The 21305-nt window shown below is 53.7% G+C and overlaps 1 protein-coding gene across 2 annotated transcripts in view; it reads left to right on the top strand.

Annotated features, from left to right (window-relative positions):
- Positions 1-21305, top strand: part of RSPH14 (radial spoke head 14 homolog) — a 100106-nt gene that overhangs the window by 76584 nt on the left and 2217 nt on the right. For both annotated transcript variants that reach the window (XM_077749262.1, XM_077749257.1), the window contains one exon: positions 19291-19516. In XM_077749262.1, the coding sequence (XP_077605388.1) occupies positions 19291-19516 (226 nt within the window). The remainder of the gene's footprint in view (positions 1-19290; positions 19517-21305) is intronic.

The following is a 21305-nucleotide window of genomic DNA, read 5'->3' on the forward strand; positions in this document are numbered from 1 at the left end:
CCACCGTGCCCTCAGGTCGGTCTGACCTCCTGCTTGAGGCCCACCTTACCCTCCTTCTTCCTCTCCGTTGCCAGCTCTGTAAAGATGTGCGGAGCAGATGGATGGGTAGATGGACGAACACCAAAAATTACTGGTTCACAGCTCCGAAGCTTCCCAGCACTCCCTTCTGAGTGCGTTACCTCACATGACCTTGCCTGGGGGCCTATGTGGAGGGTCTACTGCCATCCACACTGGGTCTCAGAGACCCCAGTAGGGGACTCCGACCCCTATGCCGGTGCCCACCCTGCCCCAAATGCCCGAAGGCATTTCACCCACCCCTCCCCAGGCTGCAGGCAAGAGTCCTCCTGAGCCTTTCAGCATCTCCCTCCTACCACCCCTGGGAGTTCACCCTGCCCTTTCCCACCCCAGCAGGCTTGTGCTCTCACCCTAAACCCTATCCTGACCATTTCTCATCCTGCTGAAAATAAGTTAGGAGCCAGGAAAAGGCATGAGGGGAGAGAGCACATCTGTGCACTCCGTCCCTCCCACACTGTGCACCAGCATCTCCTGGTCTCCCTCACACTGAGAAACCCCACACTTCCCTGCAAGTTGCTCCTGGACTCTCCCCTGGAGTGGTCCTGAGGAAGGGGCTTCCAGGCTGGCCTGCCCAGGAGGGAGCTCTACAGTGTGGGCAAGCAGCCCCTTCCCTGGCTCCTGTCTATTACTGACCCATGTTTTACAAGTTTTTCAGGTAGAAGGACCTACCCCTCACCGTTCTAACGTTTTAAAAAACAACAAAAAACCAACCCTGTAGATTGCACCAGGGGTGCATGCATGTGTACATGCGTGTGTGTGTGTGTGTGTGTGTGTGTGTATTTATTATAGGTATATTTTTAAGATCTGTTAATGACCATAAGTTGCCACATCAAAGTTGGGACTTCTGGCTGATTGGCATATTGAAATATGACTTAACACAGGGAGTCATAAGTATGATAATACCAACTTTAAACATTTTATTTTAACTTAAGACAGATAATCATACATTCCTTTGCCAATTTTGAGGGCAGGCCATCTTTTCTCAGAGCACAGGCTCACTTACTGGAGTTACTGTCACTGTTCCTTCTCAAACCAGAGTACACTATGTGTGAGGTCCAGTTGACTTTCTCTGGGCAATGTAAGGTGGTGAAGTACCCAGGGCCTGAATCCTAGGTTGTCATGGCTCTCTGTCCCCAGTCTTAAAGTTGTCTGGCCCAAACCAAACCTAATCACAGTTTGTACTGAGGTTTTCTAAAGCATCCACTGAATTTCCACAGAATCCCTCTTTACATTCATATTTCATCAGTGTATATGGTGTTCAAGGATGTAGTCACAATGACAAGTACAATTGGCACACACAGGTTTAGGCCAAACACCAGTGACTCAAAGGGATGGGTGCCAAAGTGCAGGGCACCCACCACCTGTTGTTCTGGAGCATTCAGCCAGCACACTTACCGCAGTATCAGAGCACTCCCATTCATTCAGTGAGCATTGGTGACGGGGGTAAAAGGGTTAGAGCTTGGTTAGAGCATTAAGATTTCTATAAGGTTTGTAGATGACTGCATTTCATTGATCACAACAGCTTCTTTGAAAAAATGGTAGCATGTGCACATGTGAGACACTTCTGAGCTGGGGAAACAGGACTCTGTGTGTTGGGTTCTTTGCAGCCACTCCATAGCCACCGGGCCTCAGGCCATTGGATTAGCTTTACCATATCCCCCCAACCCGCCCAACTGGCCTGGCACTGGCAGACCCACAGTGAGTCTCCTCTTAAAAGCAGCCCCCCTTTCTTTGCCTCTTCCTAGCTCCCTGCTTATTTCAGAGCCAGAGTCTGAGCAGATGGGAGAAGGACCAAGGTTGGGTGCACAGTGTCCCCAGCTGCAGAGGGGCCCCAACAAATGGCTCTACCCCAGCTAGACAGCCCCTCAGCCTCAGGGTACTGAAGATGACCAGGGAGGCCATTCCCTATGGCCCTGTACTGTCCTGTGGCTCTAGATGCCCTCAGCCTTCTAGCTCACAGCCGCTAAGGCTGACCAGATGAGATGCGATAGCATCGCCTGAGGAACACTGACTCAGGAGGAAATCAGGCCAGAGATTTCTGAGCCAGGAGTAAATAAATAAATAAAAATGAAAAGGTTCCACATACAAGGGGGAGGGAGGCACAGATGTGCAGGGAAGACATGTGGCCTTTACTAAAAGCTGAGTGGAAGGGGTTGCTGCCTGGGGTGGAGCCTGGCTCCCCGTTTCCATAGGGGAGGTAACTGTTGACTTTTAGTCAGGCCCGTGGGCTGGGTAAAGACTCTGATTTAACCACTCTGGGTCTCTTGCCCTGTAATTTCCTGCCTCTGAGTGTGGCATCCCAAGATCCTACCCCCCACTCTAGCTACCAGGCCCCAGGCCAGACCCTCTTTGCTGAGGACTCTATGGGCCAGGCAGGTGCATATCTCCTTCTCTGAGCCCCCCTCCCCCGCCTCTGTGCAACTCCTTTTTTTTAATCTTTCTCACCTGGAAGGTGAGCACTACCTCCCATCTGTTCCCTTTTTATTTCTTGCCCTTCCCCACAGCCTGCTTCCCAAGCCTTCTGAACGCACACAGGTCCGCAGGCTGTTGAGTATGAGGCCCCTGCCCTGGAGGCTGCTGCAGGTCACTTTCAGTGGCTGGTACTGGTCCTCTCATCTATGCCGAGTGACCCCCCAGGAACCTCTAAGCCTGCAGCAGCTTCTGACCCTGTTGGTGGAGTTCTTGAGAAGCAGAGCCCGAGATGGTGATTCTTGGGCATGTGACTGACCCAGGGAAGCAGGTTCAGGAGAGAGGCAAACAGGACAGGGCCAGGCAGGGAACCAGGCAAAGGTGTGGTTTCAGCCACCTTCTCGCTATGGCCTGATCCCAGGGAGCTGTGGAGTCTGAAGGAAATCAAGGCTGTTTCACCTTAAGGGACAGGACAGGGCCTCTCAGGGCTCAAGGCACTTCTCTAGCAAAGGGTGCAGCTGTGAGCAGGCAACACTAACGTGGTTGGGGACAGTGTGCTGGCATAAAAGGGGACCTGGGGGCATCTGTGGCATATGTCTACTGCATGCTTTGCTCTGCCTCCCTCTGTCTCCTGCCCCAACTCCTTCTAACAGAACCCAGTGCCTCAGGTCAGGGATAGGCCTAACTGGCCTTGGAGGAGCCCTCTGTCTGGAATCAGTCACCAGCCTCCAAGTCCCCAGCCCTTCACTGGGACTGCCACAGTGATCTCCAGGCACCCTTTCTCTCTCCTGGCCCCTGCACTCTGTGCTCCCCCAACAGCCAAGGGGATCCTTGTCAGACTATAAGGCAGAGTATCTCTCCTGTGCTCAAACCTTTGCTAGCTGGCCATCTTAGGTATATTTTTAAAAATTTTTTTATGTTTTATTTATTTTTGAGAGAGAGAGAGAGAGAGAGCGTGAGCAGGAAAGGGACTGAAAGAGAGGGAGACACAGAATCTGAAGACAGGCTCCAGGCTCTGAGCTAGCTATAAGCACAGAGCCTGACACGGGGCTTGAACCCATGAACCACGAGATCATGAACTGAGCTGAAGCCGGACGCTTAACCAACTGAGCCAGCCAGGTGCCCCTCGCCATCTTAGTTTTGAGCCAGAGTCTGAGTCCTCCCAGGGCCCTAGGGCTCTGTGACTCGGCCTCTCTTCCTGCCCTACCATGCCCCCTCTACTTTCCACCCCTGCTGCACTGGCCCTCCTGCTGTCCCTTGAGTATCATCCACAATTTCAACTCGGGCCTCTGCACTGGCTGTTCCCTCTGCCTGGAACACTCTTTGTCCAGAGAGCCAATCCATCCTTTCCCCAAATGGCTCAGATGCCCCCACCTCGAGAAGCCTCCCTGCCCATGCTATTTATGACTCTCCAAATGTCCACAACACTGTGTTTTCTACCATGGCACACAGCTTCACACCACGTCACTGAGGGGCCAGGTGTCAGTAAGGTAGAAACACTGTGTTTTCTACCATGGCACACAGGTTTACTGCCCCTCCCCACCTCCTGCTCCATCACACTTACACAATAGCTTCACAGGGCAGGGGCTGTTGGTCTGTGTGCCAACGATGTGTCCCACAGGCCCAGAAGTACCAGGCAGGAAGCAGGTGCTGATAAATCCATCCCAGCCCTTTGTATTGAATGAGGGCAGGGCCAACTCATCACAGGGAGGGGAGAGCCAGGGACTTCTGGGAAGTCTTCTGAAAAGGCCCTTGGCCTCCCCTCAACAGACACGGTGGATGTGTGACCACCTCTCACCTAGTCTTGACCAATCCTGATACTGCTCTGCCTCTGAGCCCTCAGCCCAGATGTCCCTTCATCTGGTAAGCCCATCAGGACTGGGCTTCCGTTGCTGCCACCGGAAGCTTGCCCCCACCCCAACTCTAACCCTCCCGCAGGGCCCTGAGGCCCCTCACAAACCCTGGTCCTCACCCTTGGCCTCCCAGTTCCAGCCTTCCTGTGCCAGTGACAGGACACCGCCTGGGGCTGCAGCACTCCCTCTGCCCCAGTCCTCAGCGGCCACAGTGGTCATATGCCCCACACTCCCTCCACACCAGTCCTCCATCCTTCACCCACCCCAGGAGAGCCCCAGAACAGCCAGCAAGACAAAACCAACACACCCAGAGACCCAGGCCACATAGGAGCCAAGCCCAGTTGAGGAGCTGGAGGAGCTGGGGCAGGGATGGTGGGTGTGATGTGGCTTCCTGAAGGAGGCAGATAAGTTTAGGGCCTCAGACAGCCCTGTCAGTGCTTCTGCGCCCTCCTCCCTGCCATGAGGTGGGGCAGGGCTGGGGATGTGCGTGCATACGTGCATGGTGTTATCATAGAGGAAATCAATGCCTGGCACTGGCCCAGTGTTTAAGGGAAATGAATAGATTTTGGCCGAGGACAAAGAGAGTTTGATTAATCAAAAATTGGATAATGGAGGCAACACTCTAATTATTTTTCTTCCCAGCATTTTATTGAGAAATATGTTTGCACAGCATATCAGAGGTAATGGACTGGGTGAGGGGATGTGACCAAGCTGGAGGAAAGCCCAGCTTGGGGACAGGGCCACTGTACCCCACATGTGCTGATGGGGACTGGCTGGCTGGTCCTGGTGGTTACTCCATGGGGCCACAGGAAGCAAGAGGGGACACATGGTACAGGCCTGAAGTTGCACACAGCCGGGGCAGCTTGGGTCACAGCAGATGGGGTGGGAAGGGGTGCTTGCTGCCATGTGGCCAGGGGGTATGGAAGTGCAGCGCCAGCTCTGGTCACCAGGACCTGATGGAGTCAGGGTGAAGGCTGCAGGTGTCAAGTACTCCAACCCATGGTCAAGCAGGGTCTTTGGAAGCCCCTTTGGGCAGTGTGGAGCAATTTCCCATGTTCACCCTGGTAAGCTGCCCTATGGCTGAGGTCAGACAGGACCACTGGGTGCCACAGGACCTTCTCATAGCCCTCTCTATCATTCATCTCCTTCTCCTGCACTGTCCCCACCACTACAACACCATTTCTGTGGTCACCTGGTCTCCTAATTCCAGGCAGCCTTCTTGGAGCTCAGTATGAAGCTCACTCAATTGCTCATTCATTCATTCATTCAGGGTACAGAAAGAGGCTGCCATGGGAAGAGACATTCATAGGGTCCTGGGTTGCCTGTTAGACTCAGGATGCCAGTGAGGAAGTACTGAAGAGGAGGTGAGTCCTCACCTAATCTGGGGATCAGAGTCAGTGTCCGGAAGAAGGGGCACATAAGGAGAGATGAAGAATGAGCTGAAGCTGGGGCACCTGGGTGGCTCAGTCAGTTAAGCGTCTTCCAACTTCAGCTCAGGTCATGATCTCACTGCTCGTGGGTTCAAGCCCCACATCGGGCTCTGTGCTGACAGCCAGCTCAGAGCCTGGAGCCTGTTTCAGATTCTGTGTCTCCCTCTTTCTCTGACTCTCCCCTGTTCATGCTGTCTCTCTCTCTCTCAGAAATAAAAAACATTAAAAAAAAAAAAATGAGCTGAAGTTTCTAGGCAAGAGTGAGGGTGTAGTGGGTGGAGTCAGCCAGTCCCTGGCAAACACATCTGAGTCTAAATCCTCCCTCCAATACCCACTGTGGACATCACTCCTTAACCATGACCACTTTCCCTCTGAGCCATACATAACACAGCCTCAGAATTCTTCTTAACACTCTGTGCTTTGGGCAGTCACTCCAAAGTTGGTACAAGAAATGAAAACTCTCTAAACTCTTGCAAGGCCAATGTAAAAGTGAGGACACTGAGACCCAGAGAGTGAAGAGGCTTCACCAGCATCAGCATTACAGGCAGAGCCGGGACTAGAACCCAGGTCTCCTAATTTCTTGTCCAGTGCTTTTCCTCCTGCATCAAGCTGCTCTGCTGAGCAGAGGCCAAAGAAAGATCATTCAGCCATCACATGGTCACTGCAGACACTGTGTTCCTTCCCTACCACCAGGATCTTGTATTGGTCTCTTACAACGGTTTCCCATGGACATGACCCTATTTGTCATGACCATGTGAAACCTCAACATCGGACCAAGGCCTTAGCAGGTCACACCACGTCACTGAGGGGCCAGGTGTCAGCCTGAGGCATCTGATTTCCAGTGGCAGGGACCTGTGCCTATAATGGCAGCGTGAGAAGTGAGACAGCCATATGCCTTGGCTTGTGAACGAACCAGGGCCTCACTGGCATGCACTCAGTGGTGTCCACCTGTAGGTGATTTGTGTTTGTCAGCCAGACCTAAAGCCCAAAGACACACCTCTTGCGACCCAAAGGCACAACCTCTTGGGAGCAGAGGGTTGAGCTGGAGCAGTTGTTCTCCAGTGTGAGGGCTGTAGTCCCCAGGAAGCCCAGCCCTCTGCATGAATGTGGTTCAAAAAGTCATGTTAGCCCTGTCCACTTGCCAGTATTCATTTCCTCCTTCAACAACCATTTCCTGAGGCCCTACTATCTCAGTCTCCTCAACTCTGAGGACTACACTGAGGTAAAATTCAGCCCCTTCTTGGAGGAGCTGGTAGTGGAAGGATAAAGTGAACCTCTGCTTTTCGAAGGCATTCACTCACTGTCGTCCACAACAGGTTCCATTGCTGTCCCTGTGAACAACTGCATCTGGGCTCTGGGGGAAATGTGCACAACTGAGCTTACTGTCCTCTGCTCCAACACCACAACCTTGACCTCTCTGGCTCACAGGGCCTTGCTAAGGGGGTCAGGGCTCAGGTCCTGGAACCCTGTCTGCAAAGCTCTCCAGCCCAGAGTTGGGGAGGGCTATTCAGTTGGGTCAGGGTCTCTTTCTGAAAGATTTGCTCTGACCACTGTCTGCCAGCCAGAAGAGGCACAGTTGGCTTGGACAAGCCCTTGCGGATGGGTGTGTTTCTGGCTAAGGGCTGCTGGAAGGAACGCTGGGCTTGACACTGTAAGGCCTCTTCCTGTACCACGGTTTTTAACAGTCTCATTTCTTAGCACTTTTTGATGGGTTCTCCAGGGATGTCTCTAAAAGAGAGTTAAACCTTAATTTAGAAGCAAATAACTCAAAACTCTGTGATATAGCAGGTTCCTTTGGAAAAGAGATGAACTCAAGGAAGCCATTGTTGTGTGAAGCCATCTGCCGCGCTCACCTGGGTCCTGCCAACAGGATTGCCTAGCCCTCAGCCTTCAAACTGTACCTCCTGCCCGAGGTCAAAGGACAGAGGGGGAAGAAGTAGCACTCACAGGAGTCCAGGGTGAGGCTTGCAGGCTGGCTCCGACTGATCCCAGTGGCCCCAAGTGCCAAACTGCCCACTGTCCAAGGGAGGGAAGTAAAGGGGGGACATGGTGGTGAGCCTGTGGCACTGCCTTCCCAGGGCCAAAACGGCTTCATGGGCGAGCACTTGGGCAGTCATACAGGGCCCCATGCCTCGTGTAATGGTCTACTGTCTTGAAATGTTTAATAACTTTTAAGTAGGGCCCCGCAAATCATATAGCTGGTCTTACCCCTGTTGCTTAGTCCCCATGCACCCCATGTGTACCTCGGGGTTTGCCTCAGGGGACCTGCTCTCCTGAGAACACCCTCTTTCACAGCCTTCCCCCACACCATGCCACATAGCCATCATGATTGTGCTCCCACCTCACTTGCTGGTCAATCTTTCTTAATCTTTTTTCTGGAAGCTCCTTCTCAGCTCATGCTCTGATAGGTGAGGGCCCTGAGGCCTGACCCAACCCCTCTGGTCCCACCTACCCTTGATCCTCAAGTGATCTTGGCCAGTCCCTGGCTTCCCATACACCTGGTGCCAAGGACTCCAGGTTTCTACCCCCAACCTCACTCGCCCCTCTGACGGCCACATATGTCCATGTCCACCAGGGTCTAACCCAATTTCCAATTTTCCACCTCTCATGAAGGAATCCATATCTTCCTTCTCTGCTAATGCCACCCAGATGTCCATGCTTCCTGTCCATCATTAGGTACCTCTTTAAAATAGGGGCGCCTGGGTGGCTTAGTCGGTTAAGCGTCCGACTTTCGCTTAGGTCATGATCTCGCGGTTCATGGGTTCGAGCCCCGCATCGGGCTCTGTGCTGACTGCCAGCTCAGAGCCTGGAGCCTGTTTCAGTCTGTGACTCCCTCTCTCTCTGACCCTCCCCTGCTCACTCTGTCTCTCTCTCTCTCCTAGAAATAAAAAAAAAAAAAAAATTAAAAAAATAAAATAAAATAAAATAAATCCCCATCCAACCATTTCTCATGACCCCTATTGTTCTCACTGCACTGGGTCTGCAGTCTCCTTCCCCTGCTGTAACAGCTTCTCTCCTCTTCCTGCCTGGATTTCTGGTGGGCCCTCCAACAGCAGAAGTGGGTCAGCCTCAGTGGCTTTGCACCTGCCATCCTCTCTCCTGGTGCTCTTCCCTTTCAGTCGTGACTCACCCATCACTCTCCATGGCACTGTGCCAATGGCCCCTCCACACAGAGGGACTCCCTGACCCTCCCCCTCCCATTTTCTTTAGTTCTCTTCACAGCACCTACCTTACCTGGCATTCAGTTACCCAAGTGTTGTGTCAGCCTCTCTGGGCCTGCTGTGAGCACCATGAGAGCAGACACTGCATCTGTCCTGCTCCTCACCATATCCCTGTGCCTGGTACGGTGCCTAGTACTCGGCAGGTTCTGGTAAATATTAGCCAAAGGAATGAATGAATGCATGAACCATATCCATTTCCTTGGGCTCTGTACAGAGGGCTGACATCTCCCATGTGCTCCATCAGATGGTCCCTGTGGTTAGGCCCCATCAGTTCACTACTGTGAAGCATCTTCCCTGTCAGTGTGGACGCATGTAAGGGACCAGACGCACAGGGAGGTCCTGTGCAGAGACAGTTGCAGGGATAGGGCAGGGAACTCTTGGCTCTGTTCATGCATGAAGACAAAGAAGCTCAGTCAGCATACGGCTGCGTTGGGGGCGACAGGGCTAGGGCCTGACACAGGCCTTTGGAGGCCTCAACTGGAGGGCCCCCTGAACCTGCTTTGGGGAATCTGGGCCTTTCCACATCAATCCCTGGTCTGCCTAAGGTGTGTCAGGCTACCGCTCTGGGGCTGATCCTCAGGATTTGCCCTGATGCCCCTATCCATTTTCTTTTGCCCTGTTTCCTGCCAACCACAGCGCCTGCAAGCGTATGTCTAGAGGCTCAGTTACCCCAGGTTTCCTTCCTGGGGTTGTGGGAGAACAGTGTGCTAATCTACTTCTTCCAGAGTTCCTCAAGCCCAGCCACGGTCAGCAGCAGCAAGAACGCCCTATACCCTCATGGCATTTTAGGTCTTCTGAGGGCTAGCAAGAGACAGGACAGGGCTGCCTCATCCTCACATCCAGGGAAGGAAGGCACGGCACATGCTGCCATCACACATACGTACACATGAGAAAAACACGCAGAAAAACATGCTGCTGAGGCCACACCTCGAAGACTCAGGCCAGCCTTCCCACCATTCAGTCTTCCATCCCATTGGCCTCTTACAGGGGCTCTGGGCAGCCTTGCCAAGTCTACCTGGTTACCCAGAAGTTCCTGGAATCACCCTAGAAGCTTCTGAGATCTGGACCAAGGAATTCCTAAGACTCCAGGAAACAGAAGAGCTGAGAGGTTGGAGACAGAGGGAGGAATCCATTCCACACCCCAAATCTAGAGTCCCACAGACCCTGCCGGACCCAGAATGTAGCCTGGCAACAAGCACAAGAGTGAAGTGGCTCTAACCCTCTTGGCACAATCTGCACCCCCATGAGGGCAGGCCGGCCCTGCTCTCCCTGCAGCAACATGGGGCTCAGCCAAAAGCCAAATGCTGAAAGTATGTGTTAGGGGTTTGGGGGGGTATGCCACATACATGAGTAACAGCCCCTTCAGAGGGAGAGTGAAAACGTCCCTAGGAATGAGCAAGTGAGCAGATCTAGGGCAGAAAGTGTCACTGGCCTTCCAAAGGGGAGGGACTATGTCTTATTCACCTCCTGTCTCAGAAAATCAATGTCTGTTAGAGGGACACCCAAGAGTTTTAAACCAAGTGCCAGTGTCTTGTCCCTAGAGCACAAGGTGTGTCTTGTCACTGAAGGCACACAACTTCATCTCAGCACGGCCAGGCCTTCCCATGCGATCAGCCCCTAAATGGAGACTCCCAAGCCTCCCTGTTACTGTTCACATACGTCTATGCCCCAAAGGGGCAGAGTCGCCAACTAAATATCATTCTCCATCCTGGCTAGGAATGGGACCAGGCTGTTGGTTACCCAGTATCCTGGCCTTGCCCATAAGACAAAGTGCCTGGAAGAGCAGTCCTAGGCTGCAAGGAGACCCCAGAGTCTTTTAGGCCCTTCCCCAGGCACACCCCAGCTCCTAGGTCACAGAGCTGCTCCATTTTACAGATGAGGAAACTGCAGCCTACCTAGAATAGCCACAGCTAACAAGCAATGGGGTGTTCTATTGCTCCTTTAGCTCCTGTGCAACCCACCCCCCACCTTTCCTGCCACACCACCTATGTCTTCCCAAGAACATCCTGTGCTCCTGCCAGACACAACTGCCTGAGTGCCCTTCTATGGTTTGTTCCACTTTCTCCCCTCTGCCCACAATGCCCACCCCATCTGTGTTCATGTCCTTTAAGCTCCAGTTCAAATGTCACTCTGCTCACACGCCCATCTGACTCCAGCCCAGGTCATTTCTGAGGTCCCTCCAGAGGTCCTGGCACCCACACTCAGCTTCGGGTTATCTGAGAGACATTTCTCCCCAGTGGGGTGGTGAGTCAGTCTTGGGAGGGCAGGCCTAGTCCACTCCCACCTCAGCACCAGGCTCTGGGGGAGCAAATGCTCAGTAAATATTTGTTTAATCGAATTTGGCCAAGGAGCCTCCTCTAGACAGAGCCTAACAGCCGGACTCAGTCTCCAGAGCAGGGAAATCACTTGGGCACAAGGGAGCCCATCAGGGGCTGGGCTGCCTCACAAAAACAGGCAGACCTCGCCTACCAGGCAGGTCCCTCCATCCTGAGACAGGGACTCCAGGGAACGCTGGTCTCGGCATTGCCTTCCCATCCTCTTCTCTCTTGTAACAGAGCACCTCAATTCTTGGCCTAGGCGGATTCCTGCCATCATCACCCAGACAGGCTCAGCACCACCATGCAGACAGAGCCCCCGTGGATCTCCAGCAGGATAGAGCCCCAGCCCCGAGGCCCTCACATCCCTCCCCCCAAACACCCCAACACCCCCACCACCTTTTAAGGGAAAAAAATACTGAGCCAGGAACATATCACAATCGCAGCAGGTCGATACTCATCTCTTGCTCTAAATGCTTCCAAAGAACCTGCTCTCTGCAAGACCAGTGACGGAAAATTGCGAGCCACTCGGCCCTGGGCCCAGGCCTCCGGGGCCCTCTCCTCCGTTTCAGCCAAGGCCACGCGTCGGCGCTCCTGCAGGCCAGGGTCGCCTCCTCCCCGCTCCCCTGGGAGGGAGACCCCGCCTCAGCGCCTTTCCTGCAGGTCGCCTGGCCCGGGCTCCGCACCAGCGACTGTTCTGGGGCCCCCGACGCCGCATCCCCGGCAGCCCTTGCCCACCTCCAGGGCCCGTAACCACCCCCTCCTGCCGGCTCCTCGGCCCAGTAGCCCCCCTTCCCAGCACCTGCCTGGCCTGTGGTCGCCCCTTGCTCACCTCGCAGGCATCCCTGCCCTGGTCACCCCTAACCCGACCAGGCATCCCTTTAGCTGCTCCCCGGCGCCCCCCCACCCGCCCGCCCAGGCGGATCCCTAGCACAAAGGCCTGGCCGNGCCACGAGCGCCGGCTCTCTTCCCATTGGACAAGAGTGGCTGACAGATACATGTGCGGCCCAATGGCAACGGGCAGGGGTGGGGCCGCGGCTCAGCGCGCGCCGCAGTCCCGCACGCGCTGGTGCTGCCCGCACAGGCGTCCCCAGGATCTGGCTGCGCGGAAGGCACGGCGCCGAGCTAGCGGACCTGCTTCTCAAAGAACTAAAGACTGCGCCTAATAGTGCCGGAAGGCCCGGGCTCCGCTCCCCTCCCCCAGTTTGAACTTGAACTCGGCTTGACACTTTCTAAGCTCTGCAACCTTGGGCAACCAACTGACCTCTCTGAGCCTGTTTTGCAAAGTAGGGCTAGTGGCACCTGCTTCCCTCAATTGTCGCGACAAACCGCTAGAAAGTGTGAAAGGCTATGAGACTATGCAAACCGTAAAGGTTTACACCAATGAGGTTAGTGCAGCGATGAGAGGAACATTAGTCATCTTTGCTGCTTGCTCCCACAGGGTGAAGGGTTTTTTTTAAAGGGTCCCTGGCAATCCTGGCCACAGAAGGTTGCCTTGAAAAGGAGGAGAGAAGGAAGGGCCCAGGATCTGTCCCTCAGATCAGAGAGGTGGGAGGGAGCCAGCCAGCTCAGTTAAGGCCAGGACCCCCCCCATTGCCGCCTTTAAGAAGCTTGTGGAGAAACTATCAACACCCTAGAGGAGAAAGCAGGAAACAGCCTCCTTGACCTCCACCGCAGCAACTTCTTACTTGACACATCCCCAAAAGCAAGGGAATCAAGAGCAAAAATAAACTGTTGGGACCTCATCAAGATTAAAAGCTTCTGCACAGCCAAGGAAACAACCCAGAAAATTAATAGGCAACCAACGNAGCTCTCAGCCAAATGCCCGTGAACCAGTCTGCCAAATTCTGTTTTCAATTTCCGGGGGAGCCCATCTGTGGGCCTCAGAGCCAGGAGTCCCTTGCTCCTGTGCTTAAAAGACTTGAGCCAGAGAGCCAAGATATTGATGCCACTGTCTGCCTTTTCCATCATTGTAACTTGAAGCTTGGTATATTCTAGAGCATCCCTGGTAAGATGCAGGTTCTCCTAGCTAACCTAGGAGATAACCTTCCTGATCACTTTACACCCTCATGGTCACATTGCAAGGATCACCCACCAACTGTTAGGAGCACTAGAATTGACCACTGGTGGGGTGTATTGGGTGGTCATCCCAGTCCAGGTTTATGGCCTGAAGGTAGGGACGGGGGTTCAGTTCTGCAGCCTGGATGATGTAGCATTGCAACATTATCTCATAACCTCTCTGGGAATATCCCCTCTGCTGTGAGATGGAGACTGTTGGACTACATATCCCATGACATGACATGTCCACCTGTGAAGAAGTTGCCCAAACTCTCAGGGACAGGACAGATGTTGGTGATGGGCATCCTGAGGTGAACCTAGACCTGGCACAGCGCTGGCTGGAGGTGGCCAGTAAGAACTAGAGGAAGGTGGCCGAAATTGTGGGGCTCCTCTGGGTGCATGCCCTCAAACCCCCAGGCTGGGTCAGGCTGGGCCTCTGCCCACAGAACCACCCAGAAGCCAATGGGTGTGATACCAGGAAGAGGAGGTGCACAGGTCCTGCCCTGATGTGTGGATCAGAGGTGAGAGGGGTTAAGGGTGAAGCACAGACACAGCTCTGCTGCCCGTACACCCTTGGGTGAGTTATTTCACCTGGATGAGCCTCAGTTTACTTTTCTGTCAAAGGGGACACTAATAGACTGTCCTTAGTGATTCTGAGGGGAAATGCATGTAGACACATGTTTAGAGATGGGTGAGGGCAGTTTCTGTTGTAGGATCAGGGTCAGAATTGAGCTGTTTGCAGGGGCAACCTAAATGTTGGTGTAGATGACCCTCTACAGCAGTCCAGCATGAGATCAGAGGTTAGCCCATGAAGCAGCCCAGTGGAACTGGCTGCTACCTCCCTTATCTGACCCTGGGGGCTACTAATGATTATAATACTTTATATAGCAGTCATTTGCTGATGACCTCCTCTGCACAGACACAGTTCTAGGATTTAGATGGGCCTGACCCTCCCTGGTGGACCTTCCTGTCTATGGGGCAGTAATCCACCATTACAGTTGTGTGAGGCCTCACGGAGGAGAGCCCTCCCCAGAACCCTGGGCACACGTGTAGGGGGAGAACTGGGCACTGGGACAACAGTTTGGAGGTGGCCTGTCATCTGGGGAAGGAAAGAAACATGTTCCAAAGTGGGGACTGTGCTGGATGTGAAGGAGCCATGATGGTTGGAGGAACCTGGGGAAGATGTGTGGCTGGAGCCAGCAAGCAGGGTGGGTGCCAGAATACAAAGCTGGAGTGGAGCTGGGGACAGTCCACTGGGCTAGTGACCCTTGTGTGAGATTGGTGATGTTGACCTAAGAACCACTGGAGAGTTTTAAGATTAACTTTTTATTTTATTTTCACTTTTAAATTTTATTTAGTCATTTATTGTATTTTAGAGAGAAAGAGTGAGCACAAGTTGTGGAGAGGGGCAGAGGGAGAGAGAGAATCTTAACCAGGTTCCATGCTCAGCACAATGCCTCTGGGATCATGACCTGAACTGAAATCAAGAGTTGGACACTCAAATGTGCCACCCAGGCGCCCCTAGCTTTTAATGGCTTTATTTAAAAATTTTTTAAGTTTATTTTGAGAGAGAGAGAGCATGAGCAGGGGAGGGGCTGAGAGAGAGGGAGAGAGATAATCCCAATCAGGCTCCTCACTGTCAGTGCAGGGCCTGATGCAGGGCTGGAACCCACAAACTGGGAGATCATGACCTGAGCTAAAGCCAAGAGTCAGATGTTCAACCGACTGAGCTACCCATGTGCCGCAATTTTGTGTGTGTGTGTGTGTGTGTGTGTGTGAGAGAGAGAGAGAGAGAGAGAAAAAGCAGTAGAGAGAGAGAGAGAGAGAGAGAGAGAATCTCAAGCAAGCTCCACACTCAGCGTAGAGCCTGATATGGGGCTCAATCCTATGACCCTGAGATCATGATCTGAACTGAAATCAAGTGTCAGACGCTTAACTGACTGAGCCACCCAGGCGCCTGAGATGGTGTAGGTTGTCTTAATATGCAAAATCAAATAACAAAAATTTCAACTAGTCAGCCCAGAGAAAATAAGAAAGCAGAGAGTCTCCATAAGGCTGAGTTCAGCAAAGGGCTGCAGGATCACTAAGTGAGAGTGTGTCAGGAGAGGGCCATGTGGTTGGCTGCAGCCATGACAGGGAGCTGGCCCTGGCAGGGGACACAGAGTGGGGAGGGTGGGGGCCAAGGAAGAGCCCCCCAGGAGAGGAGATGCTGGAGAAAGGGTGGTGCTTGCTAAGCAGATGGAGGACCATTAAGGAGAGGTAGCCGGGAAACCAGCAAGTAGAAGGTCCCAGAGCTGCGGGAATAGAGTGTCTTGAGAGATAAGATGGGGTCAGCCACATCATATGCTACTGAGAAGCCCAGTAAGCTAAGGACAGGGATTTGTCCTCCTGAGCAAAGGCAGGCACAATTGGGGGTCAGTGTGCTAGCAGTTCAGGGCATGGTGGCCACATGAGGCTAATGCTGGACAAGTGAGTCTTACTGAGGTGTGGCTGCCCTGGGGGCTGGGGCTGGTGCTCAAACCTCACAGGACCAGGAGACACTAGCTTGGGGCTCTGTGGTGGAAAGAGGAAGGAGGCCCTAGTGATTAGGCCTCAGACTTCAATCCAGCAGGGACAGATGGCTGAGGAGTGACCTTTCCAAGTAGTATCAACCCATCTCCAGGAAATGACCAAAACTCGGTCACAGAGCATTCCATGCCATGGGCATCATGTCCCTTGAATTCCAGAGCAACTGGTGGAGCTTTCTGGCTCATCAACCACTGAATCCTTCCTAGCACACCAGCCATGCCAGACTGGGGGCCCACCCCAAATACACCCAGCCCTCATGCCTTTGCCCTTATGCCCCACGAAGCCCCGCTCCCCTGGGCCTCCCTTCCTGCATGCCCAGAGTGCCTAGGATGCTGGAACTCCTCACCTATGCGACTATGAACCTATGTTGTCATGACCAGTCCCAGGCAGACTCTGTCATTGGTCTCCCCACTACCCAAAGATGGGAGTGGTATCATCTTGCTAGTCTTTGGATGCAGGCAACAGCACCCTCCTGTTCTTCTCCTGGTTTGACCTGTTCTCCCAAGCCCTGCTGGCTGACTCTCAGACACTCAGGCGGGGCTGAGTGGGTTTCTCCAGTTTGTTTCCTTGGGGTGTGTGCAACCCTCCAGCCCCAACTTGAACAAGCCATTGAAGATCTGGGTTAGTTATAAATAGCCAGGCCTGCAACTCTCCTTTTAGCTGAAAAGCAAAGTGAACGAGCAGAGAGGCACACCCGGCACGCGTTTTATTTTTAATCTTCTCCCTCTGTCTCAGAATGAACCGGGGTCCTGGTGCTCAGCATTTCTAGGAGTTTCTGCTGGGGCCATGGCTTTGCCACTGTCTGCCATGTGACCTTGAGCACTTGAGTTGCCTCTCTGGGCCTTGGTTTCCTCACCAAAGGAGGGAGCAGTGGAAGTGATCACCTCCAACAGTTGGACTTCGACTCTCTTCCTGTGCCCTTCCTCCCCACAGCCTGTGTCCAACACCTTTGGGAGGAGGGGATCCCTGGAAAGCCTAGGTGCAAGTGAGGCCACAGTCAAGCCCCAATTTGATGATGCACAAGAATTCCTCATCCCCAGCCCTTTGCTCAGGTTCCTAGCTAGGAACTTTCTTCCTCTATGAAAAATCTTTCCAGTCAACAAAATCCTTGGAAAGTCAAATTGTCACCTCCCCAGTGGGGAGCTAGGTCATGTTGTGTCTGAGTTGGACACAGGGCTATGGCAGGTAGGGAGCCTGTGGGCAGATACCTGGGAAATGGCAGGTGGAAAATGGACCTGGGGCAGGCCAAGTGTGTGGTCTGGCAGTGCCCTTATAGGGAGGGTGAGGCTGAAGGGGAGAGACAGAGGCTGTGTTCCTGCAGGACAGGAACTGCAGCTTTTGTCTTTGCATCCACTCCTCTAGGTGGGTCTCAGAGTTGGTGAAGTTCCTTATTATGGTAGGTCCAGCTGTTTTGGGTTTATGATGATAGACCCTAACAGACAGCATGTCCCCCCTCCCCCCCCCACTACCTGTTGGCATTGCACAACTCTCTGCCAGCTAGGCTGGTTTCAATAATAAGGAAATCAGGCTCAGAGAAGTTAAGTAACTTGTCTAACACAGCTGGATATATTTAGGAGTCCAAGCTAGGCAGTTTTGGAAATCTGTGTGTATTAAATCTTAAAAAGCCTAGTACTCTTTATTTTAAAAAAAAAATGTGTATTTATTGGGGCGCCTGGGTGGCTTAGTCGGTTGAGCGTCCGACTTTCGCTTAGGTCATGATCTCACGGTTCGTGGGTTCGGGCCCCGCGTCCAGCTCTGTGCTGACTGCCAGCTCAGAGCCTGGAGCCAATTTCAGAGTCTGTATCTCCCTCTCTCTCTAGCCTTCCCCTGCTCACGCTGTCTCTCTCTCTCTCCTAGAAATAAATTTAAAAAATATTTTTTAAAATGTGTATTTATTTTGCTAGACAGAGAGCATACATGCGAGTGGAGGAGGGGCTGAGAGAGAGAATCTCAAGCAGGTCCCGTGCTGTCAGCACAGAGCCTGACGAGGGGCTCCATCTCACAAACTGTGAGATTATGACCTGAGCTGAAATCAAGAGTCGGATGCTTAACCAACTGAGTCACATAGGTGCCCCCAAAAGCCTAGTACTCTTCAAGCAATGGGACACTGCTTTTCCTGTGTCATGAATGCCCTGAGAACAAATGGGGCAGAGCTAGTTGCTCCACCATGACACCCCAATGAGAACTAGGCCAGGACATGGGGAGTCACTGGACACGCATCTGTGCCTCTCCACCCCCTCACCCTGGGGCACCTGCCATTTGACATCCTCAGTAAGTGAGGGAGGAAGGCTGGGGTGATGTCTTCAAAGAAGAAATCCCTAGTGGTAATTGGCACTTAGAGACCTTTCGGCTAATTAACCTGTTTGTTTATCTCTCTAGAGTAAATTAGAGGATTTAGCTGGGGAGGCGGAAGAGAGAGGTGTTGCTGGCCACCTCCATAGGGGCTATATATGGCTTCTTGGTGGGCAGAGTGGGCCATTGGGGAGGCCGGGAAGAGGGCTGGGAGGCAGGCTGGGAAGAGGGTGGGTTGCCCTTCCCATCAGTACCCTACTCACTTCCCAGTGATGGCTGCTATGGGAGCAATTCTGGGCACATGGGAGCTGGGCCCCTTGGGGGTGCCACCTGGGCTGGTTCCGAGTTCCCCTCTGGACATCTGCTGGGAGGGAGGAGGAGCTAGCGGGAAGAAGGGAAGTGGAGTCCATCCTTGGGGAGCCTCACCACACCACCTTCCCACAACCATGGTGCCCCAGCCATGCTGCTATGTGGAGCCTCCCTTCCTAAGGGGACTTTTTTAGACCCCCTTGGCCAAAGTCCATGGATCTCCTGTCATCTTTGGTTGGAGGCACAGCTCTTTTTGTATGTAAGATGCCAGCCTGTTTGCTTCTACCTCAGACTTGATCACAAACTCTTTTCCCTTTCCCCAAGGGCTGGCCAGATTGGTCTGGGGTTTCTAGCAGCTTAGAGATGTTTCAGGTGGGAAGGAGGGGCTTGACTGGTCACCCCTCCTTCCTTCTGGTGCAGAGTGGAGAAGAGAGGGAAGCTCCTCCTGTGCATGGCCGCACAGGGATGGCTGTTGTGCTCACACAGGATGGCCGCACTTCTCAGGGTACTGAACACCTGTTGAAGGCTGATGTCCCCCCTCAGTTACAGGTGACTGAAGGCTGGCACCTTTGGGGATCCTCCAGGGCAATGTGGCCCCCACTCTGGCTTGTCATCTACAGCCTCCTGCTAGCTGCTCAGGGGCCCAGCAGCCAGAGGCATTTGCAAACCTCCCCTGCCCCACCAGCTCTGCAGAAATCTTACTCCTGCTTGCCACCCAGAACAGGTAGGGGTGGCTGAGGAACCCTTTCCTGTTCTGCAGGAGCCCAGGGCATTGTCAATAGTGGCCTGATACCCTCTCTTGTGTGGAAGCTGCAGAGGGAGGAGGAAGAGATCCAGGAGCTCCTCTTGGACACACTGGCAGCCTGCCTGATGGAGGATGCCACTGAAGCGCTGAGTAGCTGTGTGGTGCCCTTCCTGAAGCAGAAGCTCCTTAGCGCCAACGATAGCATTCGAAGCAAAGCTGCCTGTGTGCTCATTGCGGTCAGGTGAGCCCGGTCCACGTGGACAGAGCGGGGAAGGTGGGAGTAGCCAGCCCTGGGGCTTCTGCTGAGGCTCAGAGAAGGCAACTGAGCTGCCCTCAGGTTGCTGTCCCACAGCAAGCCAGCCTGCCCCAGAGGTCCAGGGAGCCCACCTCAGGGCCTGCTTCCCCTGGCCTGCTTGTGCCCGGGGTGGGGGGGAGGAGGAGGACCCACTCCTCTGGGGTGGCCACTGCCCTATTGGCCTGAGGGTGTCCTGGGTTTAGCACTCACAGTCCTGCATCCCAGGAAGCCCCCGGTCCTTGGGAACACAAGATGGTTGGTTACCCCCTCCCTGTGAGAAGGGCAAGCACAGGAGAACTGGTGGTGATGAGGGTCACTAAATGCTCCCCATGTGCCTGGCATTACCTACAAATTGCACATTTAGACACTCCAAGGAAGGTGAGTATCTACATTTACAGGTAAGGAAATGGAGGCACAGGTGACCCATGGTCACATGGAATCACAGTCTAAATCCTGGCCTGGAGCCTGAGGAAACACAAAGCCTCAGAGCTAGGAGGAAGGGAGGGAGGCAGCATGTGATCCTGCACAGAGGTGTTCCCCAAGGATGGGTGGTCCGTTCCTCCACCCCCAAGTCCATGCCTTAGATATAGTCACCTGCCTTCGTCCTGACACCTCTTGCCTCTCCTAGGCCTGGCTTTCCCTCCATCTGGGATTTCCTCTAGAGACCCGGGCCATCGTTTCTACAAGTGTGGCCCCAGTCCAGACCCCTGGGAGCTTGTGAACATGGAGATCCTGGGGCCTCACCCCAGACCCGTCACCATCTGCTCTCTGCTCAGAGGTCCCTTTCCAGTGAAGCCTCTAAGGACCATACCTGCTCTGGAAACTGGCAGCCTCCACTAGGCCTGCATGTGCTTTTCACTATTCCCTTCTGTTTTGTGTGTCACCCCCAAGGGGAGCCCTGAGACTCCTGTTTGCTGCTTGGGACTAGGGGTTCAAAACAGGGGGGCCTTTGGTCCCCTTGGAAAAAGGCACCATTTTCTGGAGACATTTTTAGTTTTTCCAACATTGGGGAGAAGGGGCACTCCTGGCATCGAGAGGGTAGAAGCTGGGGATGCTGCTGAGCATCTCACAATGCAGGGGACAGTCCCCTGGAAAAAGAACCATCCAGCCCTAAGCGTGAGTGGTGCCGAGCCAGAGCAACCCTGCTTTGCAACCCCAGGGCCTGCAAGGTGCTCAGTCAGCCCTGGCTGTGGGAATGAACAAACACATGAGACCCCTGCATCTTTGACCAAGTTCTCAAGGGGAGATCGTGGGGAGTCCATCATGTACATTTTCACAGCTTCGTACAGTGCCAGGATTAGAAGTGACTTACAGCGTCCTCTTTCCTGAGCATGGCTCTGTACCAGTGTCTCCCTGGCAGCTCGCTGCTATTTGTGTGGCTGAGCCCATCCCTGGTGAGCTCTGGCTCTTACATGGAGTCAAAACGAGTGTCCCTGTGGTTCGCACCCCTGGGTCCTGCTGCTCCCCATTTTGGGCTGGTGGGAAGACGTCTCATTTCTTTTTCATGTGATATCTTAGGACAAGGCTCCATCACCTGCCCTGCCCTGGCTCCTCTGTGGTTTTTGCCTTCAGTGGCCACAGGCCATGCTCCCAGGTTGTCTGAGCATGGGGGTGAGACGCAAACCTTATACCAGTGCTCTCTGGTGCCCTGGTACCCATTGGCCAGGCCTAGACCACCAGGGATAGTCCCACCACAAGTCTTTCTGGTGTCCCCTGGGGTGGTCCTGTCCCTGTT

This window comes from Crocuta crocuta, unplaced genomic scaffold, assembly GCF_008692635.1.
Source record: "Crocuta crocuta isolate KB4526 unplaced genomic scaffold, BGI_CrCroc_1.0 scaffold1177, whole genome shotgun sequence".
Lineage (NCBI taxonomy): Eukaryota > Metazoa > Chordata > Mammalia > Carnivora > Hyaenidae > Crocuta > Crocuta crocuta.